Source organism: Kryptolebias marmoratus, linkage group LG2 (genome assembly GCF_001649575.2).
Source record: "Kryptolebias marmoratus isolate JLee-2015 linkage group LG2, ASM164957v2, whole genome shotgun sequence".
NCBI lineage: Eukaryota > Metazoa > Chordata > Actinopteri > Cyprinodontiformes > Rivulidae > Kryptolebias > Kryptolebias marmoratus.
The window spans coordinates 14,029,357-14,041,014 of NC_051431.1; the positions used below are offsets into that span (position 1 = coordinate 14,029,357).

General features: G+C 44.6%; 1 protein-coding gene across 3 annotated transcripts in view; it reads right to left on the minus strand.

Annotated features, from left to right (window-relative positions):
* kmt2a (lysine (K)-specific methyltransferase 2A) overlaps positions 1-8,994 on the minus strand; it is a 34,563-nt gene extending 25,569 nt beyond the window's left edge. For 2 of the 3 annotated variants that reach the window (XM_017433367.3, XM_017433368.3), the window contains exon 1: positions 8,677-8,960. In XM_017433367.3, coding sequence (XP_017288856.1) covers positions 8,677-8,922 — 246 coding nt within the window. In that variant the 5' untranslated portion in view covers positions 8,923-8,960. Of the gene's footprint in view, positions 1-8,676 lie in introns of all 3 variants that reach the window. The other variant, XM_017433366.3, reaches the window with a different exon arrangement.
* Positions 8,995-11,658: the final 2,664 nt, after the last annotated feature.

Consider the following 11,658-nt stretch of genomic DNA (forward strand, 5'->3'; position numbering starts at 1 on the left):
GGGGGGGGGGGGTACCAGTGGACGGCGCTGACTCGCTGCGATGGTGAGTAGCAGTCAATGACATCACAACATGCTAGGCTAGAGGCGAGCGCTTAAAAGCCGAGCACGCAGATGTATGTACCCACGCACGCGTGCTTGCTTGTGTCTTTATTCTGTGCGCCATCGCAAACGCCTCACACATACAGAAGGCAAAAATAAAGAAAAAAAACTCATGAAAACACCCCGTGCATGAACTGCGCATCAAGATGTAAACAAGCGGAACATAGGAGTGAGGATGCGGGGGAGGGGAGCACAAGTAAGCGCACCAGAGTGAGGACGGGAGGAGGATTGTGGGAGGATGAAGAGAGGGACAAAAAAAAAAGAGAGAGAGAGAGAAAGAGAGTGAGAGAGAGAGAGAGACAAGGAAACAGCATCTTGACCACATGCACCATCAACAACAGGGGGGGGGGGGTGCAATGGTCTCCTGGGAGCCCCCCCCAACCCACCCCAGGATGAAAAGAGGTTTGGGTTTTTTTGTTTTTTTTTCCCCGACGTGCTCGCACAGAAGCCTGCCAAACCCCCCACGCTAAACGGGCCCTCCCACATACAACAAGGCTGCCGTCTCCTCCCCCCTTGGTTCTGCCTCTCCGCCATGCTCCAAAGCGCACATCCAGCCCGCTGACTCCCGAGCACGGGGCAGCAGCGTGTGAAACACAGGGCGCACCATGAGCTGAATAGCAGGGCGGGCGCGGGGAGGTAACTCCAGGAAGTAAACAAACACTGTAGTAGACTAGTGAGGTGAGATTTAGTGCTTCCTTGCCTTGCAACGCACAAAAGATGACAGGAACTGAAAGGCACTTTTCCCCCTTTCTTTCTTTTTGTGTGCATGTTTTATCTCTTCATCTCTTGAGCTTTCTTCCTTTTCGCTCTCACCTTTAGTCTTGATTTGGACAGTTTGACTTCTGCGCGTTTACCACATCTCATCTGCCTGATCGCCGCACACGCGACTCGACAGAAATAAGCGAGAGCAGGAGAAACGGACACCGGTCTGATTCATAATGGAAACAAAACTGGTAATTTCAGGAGGCGCAGGGGGGCAGTCCCTGACACTTCTGAGACGGATGGGAGTCGGGTTCGAGTTGCACTTCTCTGTATCGTTCTGATGGAGCTGTTGCATTCTGAGAAAGCTTATGGGACTTTTGCTGTCTTTCAAGCCAGTATTTAGGAGAAATCAAACTGGAGATTAGGTCCGTTATGGTATTCCCCCCCCCAATTGTGTCAGTGTTCTTGAATGCATTATCACCCCACACATATTTAACACTTTCACTAACCCAGTGGCTGATCCCTCTCATCCACTGCAAACCAAACATCTAAAACATCTGCTTTTTTATTATTATTAAAGCTAACAAAAAGAGCCGGTTTCGCTAATAGTTATTCTGTTTCGCAGTGCGGGGTAGACAACATACAAACAATGCCAACATCGAGGACGAAGCACAACTTATGCAACCAGTAAACTCAAAAGTCAGAGTTTCAAAACCGTTTGGATTTTTTTCTCCATTTACTGCTGTTTTTAAGAACATATTCTAATTCTATTCGCAATAATACTGACAGCAACAAAAACTCTTCAGATGACAGAAGCAACGTCTTTGCACGACAAATGGCCTCACACTGTGTTGGACTTTAAATAAACAATGATCTGGAATCAGATTATATCAGATAAATCAACAAATAATGTGGCTCATTTGTTGTTTTAAGAGCGATTAGCGTGCACATAAATTGCACAAGTGTTTAAGAAAAATACAATCAATACAGTAAGTTCAGTTAAAGGAAAACTTGTCAGTGTTACACTCTCCGTTATTACATTTTAAATAGTTGTGTTGGATTTGTTTCTCTCTTCTTTCTGACAGTTTAAGGGGGGTTGGAGTATCTGGAAACGAAGGATTTCTCCTTCGTTCTTTACCAACAGTATCCTCGCAACAGGCTGAACATCCAGGCTTTTTTTTTTATTTTCAGATCCGTAAATAAGGGCTTCATTTTATTTATTTTGTCAGGTTGGAGTCGGCGCTTTAAATCTGTATTTCGCACATGAATTTGCAAGTGTTTGTTTACATTTGACTTCGTAGGATAGTGTGAATGCCAGAGCTGACTGCTAACAATTAAATGAACTAAAAAATTTGTTGCATAGATTAATAGAAAAATGAGTCGGCAGATCAGTGGAAATGAAAACAGTCTTTAGCGGCCGGGACGAAATGTCACATAGATCTGTTTGTAGTTTCACATAGCTCGTAGTCCAAGACATTTTTTAAAGTTAAGTGTTATTGCTGAAGTAAAACTGGGACAACCAAAGCAAAATGTCTACAACAGAACCTTAAAGTGAGCATCTAATACCAAAATAACCCTTAATGACATTGAATGCACCACCGGGGCTATCATCACTTGTACTGAAACTGAACTCTCAAAACACTGAGGTGCAAGTCGTTTAATTACACAAGAAAAACACAAGCCGTGTGGAAAGCATCATCTTGGATAGAGCTCCAGGTAATGTGCTTCTGTTCTGATATGCTAATTAGCCACGTGTTAATTGTCTTGCACTGAGCACGTTTTATGTAAAACAACAAAGACCCGGTGACCTCGGCGCTGAAAGACCTGACGTAACGCTCGAAATCAAATCAGGACATTCCTCCTCCTCCTCCTCCTCCTCCTCCTCCTCCTCCCCCCAACATATTTATTTCTTTGTCAATCAGACACAAAGACGTTCCGATTTAGTTAACAGCTCTTTGAAATGACACAGCTGACAGATACCCTACAAGACGACTGTCTCACCGAAACACGACCGTCTGACCTCCATGCGTCTCACCTGTGTACATATAACATGTGATATTAAGCTAACACTACAAATGTCAGCAACTCGACAAACAAACCGCAAAGGGCTGCCATTTTTAAAAACAAGAGATGACGTAAAGCAAGACGTTAGACTGACTGATTCCAAAGTGCTGCCTAAAAACACACACAGTACCGTGCAAAAGTCTTGAGCCACCCATCATTATTACTTCGCATTTTATCACCTAGGAGTCAAACTTTCTCGTACGTGTTTAAAGTAGTCTTGAGAAATCTAACTAAACTAAGTTTTAGTGAAGCCTTATCACTATTGAGGAAAAACTTGACTCGCCTTGATATGGTGTGCGATGTGGCTAAAAGACAGAGAGACTCTGGGAGGTGAGGGCATAAGATAATACAGTAAATAACCTGAAAGTTCTCTTTATTAATGGGGGCACAATATCAAGCACAGACCTGACATGAGAAGCATCAATGGATAATTTTTCTCTTGACTTATTCAGTACGTCCTGTTTCTGGCTTGTTTTTTGTTTTTTTAACTTTTTAAATCACTTTGTTGGTATAAAACTGGTATATTATTTCTATTAAACTGCATTCTCTTTGGCATTTTTGCAAAATTCAGCTAAACAAAGAGGAACAAACTGAATTTTTCCAACACGCTACTGATAAATAAATGCCAGAATACAGTTTAGAAGGAGTCCTTTTCTGAGTTACGGGATCTGTTTAGACACTGCACAAGTTCATTATAAAGTCGCCAGTATTATTGCTTAAATGATTCATAAGTCTGAGTGGTTTAAAATAAGTAAATAAAAACTTCCTCTGAGACCGATTGGGGACTTGAGACACTAAACAGTGTCTAAACAGAGACTGAACAGTGTAAACAAAGCTACCCACACACACAATTTCTTAAAATTTATGATTATTTCCCAACACTTTGACAAACAGTACTGTGCTCAAGTCTTTTACTTAAAAAAAACAACAACACTTTTTTTGTATTTTTAAAGTGGTTTTAAAACAATAGATCTTGGGTTTTGCAAACGTTGCAACCCATTACTCAGGACAACTTTACAAATTATGTGAAAATCTGTCTTTTAGGAAAACAAAATATGAAGACATCAGTAGCTCAGGACGTGTGTGGAAGATTTTTAGTGAAGCCCTTACGTTACTCGTTTTAAGACGGGGAAAACGTGAGAACAAGTCAGTTTGATGCTGAAGAACACATTCACGGAAATCCTTCTTCCCCACCAGTCTGCAGCAGAAATTATTGTTTTAATCACATTCCAGGAAGCTTTCCTTTGAGATGAACTGCACAGATACTGTTATCGCCCCTCCTATCATGTAAAGTGGTGATGAGCTCAGAGCTTTTTACGTCCCACTGATGACACGTCTTTTGGACCCGGGTCAGCCCCGGGCAAAAGGTGAGCATTTGGTTTTCAAATGTTTAAAACCCAAATGTAACCGTTTGACATTTGCTTCTGGGCACCCGTTATGGTGGGATACCCTCTCTTCTCTCTTTCTACAGAAAGAAATGAAAACAGTCGGTGGACAAAGACAAACAGACTGATTGGCGCGTGTGTGAGGTGTCTTTCTCACACACACACACACACAGTAGCATTGACACAAGCTAGCAGACGCAGACGGCGCATGACCACTCCTCCTCATCCGAGGAGGCAGTGCGAATTAAAGTTTTAATCAAAATAAAGACAAAGAGGACACGCCCACTTCTGATTGCAATCAGGAGCGAGGACAAAGTCCGAGGGACACCCCTGCGCCCCCTCCCCGGGACACCCCTAACCGCCACGAACACAAAGGGGGAAGAAAGACGACACAATTGCCGCCCTTTCTCCCAGTCAGGCAACTCCTAAAGCGGAGGTGAAAGCCTCTTGCCCGCCTGCTGCAGCAGAATAAAGCCGTGGATGGGAGGGTCTGGGACTAATTCTCCACCCAGCGCTGTCCCGTTGGGAAGAGGGGGGTCGCCAGGCACCCTTTGATATCCCCGCCTGCCCTCTTTCAGGCACTTTGTGGGAACTAGAATAAAAGCAGACACAAAGCTTCCTGCTCCAATCCACACAGTGTCTTGGGACTGGGTGAGCGGGTGTGGGGGTCTTCCATTTAAATAGGCCAAACACCTGCTGGACTGAAGCCCCTTTCCGCTCAAGCACACCGCCGCTCTCGAAACCAGCGAGGCACAGAAACATTTAGATTGATACATCCATTCAGGTTGCGTGTTTGTACGAGTGATTAAGCCCCGACGACAACACGCAAGGACGGCTGGACGCAGCAGAAGGCAAGCTACAATAGACCAAGAACAAAAAGGGAAACGATGCAAATTTGAGAAGTGGTTCAAAAAATAAAATAACAAATGGGGCTGAGCTTAAAGGGGTGACAAAAAGGTCAACGCGGTCAGCGCTCTGAATCAAAACAAGCGATAACAATTTGCTCGGATCGAAAATAAGGATTCTCTTCACCCAAACAAAAGCTAATAAACGCCTTCATTTTGACAGCAGCAGCCAACGAGCAGCCCCTTTGAGACACTCCAATAGGCTTAGTAATCCATTCCAAAGTGGCAGCTGTCAGAAGAAAAGTTGCTCTGCCTCTCAGACAGGGCTGTGTGTGCGTCTGAAGTGGATTTGGGGTTTTTTTCTTCTTTTTTTTCTTCTTCTTCTGCCTGGATGGAGGAGGGAGGGGCGGTCGAGTGTCCGGCTGGCAGTCTGTTAAGGGTCGCCCTGCGAGCTCAGTATGTTGCAGTGAGCCTGAACAACTGTGCCTCGGTCTGGCCAGACAAGCGCTTCACGCTGCTTTTTGATGAAATCGCCATGCTGTGTCCACAGCTTCCGAAGGCTTCAGGTCCCAGGGCGATTTGAGGGGCTAGTTCGTGTCCACACAGCCCAAATGAAAACAACAATACGCCGGCAAAGGAAGAAGGCACCCATACGGATGATGTTTGGACACTAATGTCACACAGCTGAAAGATTAAGCAGAAATCACAATGTTAAAGCAGTTAAAGCGATATGGGGATTTTATGGTCTTAAACACTGAATAATGATTGGTGACACTCATTGTCAGTGTGTCAAAGCAGGGACAGGAAGAGAGTCAAAATGCTTCAAAAACTAGCAAACGTCAAAATATTGTGCTTCTATTCGAGGTGGGGGGTAAAATCTATTCCTAGATGAATCGCATCGTGGACTTGGAAGATTCTGAGTCGATTTTCAAATCTCCAAAATTGGCGTTGTTAATGTTAACTCGTGTTGCCCCTTTGAGAGAGTCAGCAGAGTAGTTGCAGCATGGTGCCATTTGTCCCAGCAGAGTTACCATAGTTTCTTGTAGTAGGATCATATTGTGGTAAAGCGGTGGGTATTCATACCATTTTTCATCTTTGTTTTTCAGTAAATAACAGCTGACGTTATCATAATATGACTATCTTTCTAAAATAACTTTGAAACGCATTAGCTCTTCTGTTGAGTTAGCATCCATGGTAATTGTTGGACAGCTGCCTGACTAATCGGATGTTTTCGTTGTTGTTGTTGTAGTGCACTCTTTATTAGACATGCAAAAATGTACAAATCAAGTGTTTGTTTATGTAAGACAAACCTCAGTCATTTAAGTTTCAGGGTAATCAAAACGCATCAGGGATAGTTTTACGTTCAGATCGCAACCGTCTGGATTTCAATGGAACCGAATGGGGAGGCGCCTTAAAATTCCCACCCCTAGTTATCAGTTCGTCATCCATTCATCTATCTTCTTTAACCGCTTCTCTTTTCCGGGTCACGCAGGGTAGGGGGGAGCTGGTGCCTAGGACACCCTGGACAGTCCATCACAGGGACACACGGAGACAAACGAGACAAACAACCATTCTCGCTCTCACTCACACCTAGGGGACAGTTAGTCATGCAGAAATATAGAATTAAGGGGGAAAAAAACACACACACATATACTTAAGCACCATCAGGATCAAATGCTACTATTCTCTTCATCCTAAGAAATAAACGAATACAACCGGATTGAGTGTACTGTTCAAAGTGTTGAACTGCACCAGAGCATGTTTTGCAATGTTCTCCAAAAACCTGGAGTACACTGCAATAGGTTAAATACATGTAACTGAGCTCAGACCCTTAGCTCTGGACCTGGTGGTAAACATCCCCGCTCGGTGTACTCCCACTGCAATGAAACGCATGCTGCTCATCATGGAGGAGGAAGATTCGCTAAGGCGAACACACCCCCACATCACACGGTCCGTCAAGAAGGGGCTCGTTGTTATTGTAGCCAGCCCTGCCTGCCTAGCCTGCATGCGCACTGTCACCACCGAGCCTTAATCCTTATAAAACGTGGCCAAATTAGCCTTTAAAAAAACAAACACCAATGTACTCTTTTATATCACTTCCAAACCGGATAGGGTGGGGTTTTTTTTGGTAGCATGTGGGAGGGAATCAGACGTCATATATCCGATGTTATATTTGCACTAGCTACGTACTAGCTGACTGTAGAGAAGGGGAAAACATGTCCACCTCCCATTTTTTTATGCATCAGCAATAGCCTCGATGGCTAGCGTGGCGTAGTGCGTAGCATCATGGTAGCTTAACGCTAAAAAAAAGAGCGAGCGAGCGAGCGAGAGAGAGAGAGAGAGAGAGAGAGAGAGAGAGAGAAACGATGAAAATTATTCAGTTTTGTGTATGAGCTCCGACAACTTTTACCCCCCTACGATGGCTCCATTCGCCGTAGCGAGGCTCCCGAGGCGGAAGGGAAAAGGGGGGAGAAAAGCACGAGCAGCCTCCAGAAAGGGGCAACTTTACCGCGGGATGGTGTAGTTTTAGCTTGTCACATACAAACCAGCTAGCATGCGAGCTAACCGAGCCGCTACGGCAGCTTCTGACACCTCGGTACTAAAAGCGAGCCTCCCCCTCCCCTTCCTCTCGTAGCTCGAGTCCTCAGCGCTCGGCTAATTGCTTAGCAGCTAAAGATTATCCCACATAAATCTGAAGCGGGCTGAGGGAGTCACTGAGCAGCCCTCCCGGTGGGGAAATTGCTGCAGCCCGGACGCTAAGTTGACGTTAGCTCATTGCGAACCACAACAGTGCTGCTCTCTCCCCCCCTGTCTCTTTCTCTCTCTTCCTTCAAGTTGTTTCCAAACACATTTACAACGCCGCCCCGAAGGGTCCTGAAGCTGGTTACACCACGAACAAACACGTAATAATAAAAAAATAAAACACAAACACACCGTCTGGATGGGGGTGCTTAAACGCCGCGGCATATTCGGCACGTTAACTTTTACAGCGTCGGGGCGGAGGATGGGATTTCGAAGGAGCCGCTGGTTCGAACCGAGGCTGCCGCCGAGTTGATAACTAGCTAACCAGGGGGGTAACGACGCGGTTATAAAGTGCGTATAAGTCGGCGGCCGTCCGAGCCCGGACTGGACTGCGTGGGGGGGGGGGGCTAACGAGAAGAAATAACGCCGGGGTTTTATTTTTTTCCCCCCCTGTGCTCTCTGGCTAGCAGACCAACGTTAGCATCCGTCCATCCGAACCCCGTGTGGATGTAGCACGTCTCTGCTGAGGCGAAGAAGAAAACTTTGCTTCTGCTATGAACGGTGAGGTAATTGAGGGGTAATATCTCGATGCGTGCGGTGGTTCTGAATCCAGTCAGGACTGTATAAAAAAACATATAAGTGTGGAGTTTAAAGGCCACGCCAACTCAAAGTTAGCCGGAGCATCCTTTTGCAATGACAAGTTTGCGGGCAGGAGGGGGTGTTATTTTTTGGGGGAGGGGGGGGATTGTGACCGTTAGCTTCCTCTTCTCCGGGGATAACAGCACCGCGAGCCCCGCGACTGTCTCCAACCGACGCTCGCAGCTCGCCTCGGGGCTTACCTCTGCGCTGCTCGAGTCGCTCGATTCCCCCAAAACCTCCCGAAATTTCTGCAGGTTGCTCCCGATAACCGACGAGACCTGTAGTGCAGCATCAAACCCGGGTCCGAGTCCGGCCGCGTTGGGCTGGGCTCCCGGTACGCTCCGCAAAAAGGCAGTAACCCTGATTCGGCCCGCTCTCCTCCCGGTGCCGGAGTTGCTGCTCCCTCCGGGCCGAGCGGGGAACCGCCACCGACAGCTGTGCGCCATTTTACACTCTCTGCCTGTCTGCCCTACGATCAGATACCTCGGTGGGCGGAACCCTAACCCAGCACTCCACATAAACAACCTCTACCACAGCGCTCCGCTCTCACTGGCGAGCTCATCGTTATGCATGTTACGGGGCGGCAATAAAGAAACCCCGACAATGCATTTTCTCAGCGGCTCCATTCAGGCTTCGCACGGCCGAATTCAAATCAGGTTCAGGGGCTTTGCCCGGGAAACGACCTTCTCGCTTGAATCTCAGGCAAAGGGAAAGAAGACAGCTTGTAGCGAGGTTTAATTCACTGAACATGGACATTTGAGGAGCTTATCAGCTGCAGATAAACTTAGGAAAGTTAAAAATTAAACCACACATAAAACTAAGCTATTGTTTGTCTGTAGAGCACGGGAAAAAGTGTCATTTGTTTTAAGTAAATCAAACTTAAGGTTCCCGACCCCCTGAACTGGTCGCCAGACAACATCTAGGGGGTCAGCACAAGAAAATAAAACAATAGTAATAAAACATAAAAATAAAACATTTAGTAACCAACATTAAAATATATATATATATATATATATATATATATATATATATATATATATATATATATATATATATATATATATATATATACTGTGCTGCATAGCCCGCATTAGAACTTTAGTTTTAAGATTGCATAAAGTCAAAGCATCATAAACCAAGAGTCCCCGCCTTCTCTTGTCGACTCGAAGCCATTAAATCTCATTTATACGGGCGCTGCCATGTTGCATTTATGGAACCAGAGTCTGTGTACTAAGGTTGTGGGGCTTAAGTACCACCTACCTTCCTGCATGCAATCATGGTGTCACATGATCTTATATTTATTTTTTTGAAGCATGAAAAAAAAAGGAGCTAAACCTATTAGATTAATTAATATTCAAACATAAAGCAGCAAGTTACGTACTACGTGTATCAACAAGCGTCAACGCTTAAAACTCATCTTGGAACCAGCCTTCAGAGAAGGTTGGTACCGTTCCGGCTTCAACTTCCGAGTTCCGGTCAAAGGTCTAGATACATGCAGCATACATACCACTATATTTTGCATATTTGCACTAAGGTCTAAGAATGTCACAGTAATACAAAGGGGAAGACAAAGTGGTAGGGTCATTTGTTGTGATGAGTTATGCTAGCAAAGCTACAAACCAAAATATTTTCTCTTATATAATTACAACTGCTATGCGTAGTTGGATCTGTTACGTTGGGTACTATGGTCAGATTTCCTTAAGCTTAAAAGAATAGCATCATATGTTGAAGTTAAATGTTAAACAGCGCATTGGAACTCCAGCAGAAACCTGGATGCAAAATGAATCAGCGACAACTGATGCTATATAAGTTTACTGAAGGGGTGTTCCATTTCATAGGGTGGTATTTTAAGGGTCAAAAAGAGACATGAAATCAGGAGTTACAGGTAACACTGTGGGATTCGACCAAGATATGCTTTTGGGTGTATCCGATTCATTTAAGAAAAAGGCCACTTTGGCAATTTGTGAAGTACAAATTAAACAAAAACAAAACCCACTACCTGACAATAAAATGCAAAATGTTGGGACACCCTGGCTTTATCAAAACTGACCTACATTCAGAGCCAAAAACAATGCAGAAAAATCAATGCTCACAGCATGTTTGCTTTTTTTTTGTTGTTGTTCTGAGGCGCTTCCAAACGAAAGCTTAAAACTAGTTGAACTTTCGAGACATTTGGAAATGAAACACTCCTACCGTAGCCGCAAACCATTCAGTTTTTTGTGCTTAAAAGGAGAGTTACGCACTCAAAGGCCAGTAGAGAATAGCCGCGCTTCGGTCCCTGCCAAGACTCTCAGAGCTTCACATTAAATGGCATATCTGGTGTCTCAGTCAAAAAAAAAAAAAAAAGAAAGAGAGAGAAAAACCCACGTTATCTTTGAGAGGCTCGTCCGCCTGCAGCTACTGGAACAACACAAGGGCTGCACGGAGATTGAACAGTTCGCACACTCGAGATCTTTGTGTTGCCAAACGGCACAATGGGGTGGTACATTTATTTCTCAGGGAATGACATAAAGAGACAGCTCGTGGATCGGGAGGCAAAAAATAATAAAAAATAATAAAAAAAGTGGAGGATTGTCACTCAGTTAGGGACGAGGTGACAGCTACGTCAGGTGGGAGAGAGAGAGAGAGAGAGATGCAGCTGGAAAATCTCCTAGACAGAAAATAATAACAACCCGTCACTTCTGGATCCCAGCTTCGCACAGAAAAAAAGAAATATTCTGGTATTTCAAAAATACAAAGTAGGTTTGTTTTTCTTCCTTTTTTATCAGGAGGACAGATGAAATATTGTCATTTTCCATGTTTTACTCTGAACTCAAAGCGTGAAAACCTGATGAAACGTGCCTTTTAAATCTTTGTGAAGGCGATGGTCGTTAAACTGCACTCGTAGGAGACTCGGTTCCTTACAGGTCTGAATAATTCACACACAGGTTCCAGTCATCCTTCGTGAGATCGAAATAAAGAGCTGAATTTACACGTCACTTACTGAATAGTTTTCTCAATAAGAGAAAAGATGAAAGTGAAAGGATAAATTTAAACTAAAACTTCATTAGATGTACTAAATGAATGAACGGGGGTGGGGGTGGGGGTGGCTCAGAATAAAAGAGAGGTTTCCTTTTTTGTCTTTATACAGATGTGCAAATGTTCTGCATTTTAAAAGTTTAACTCCTGGACAAAAACGGTTC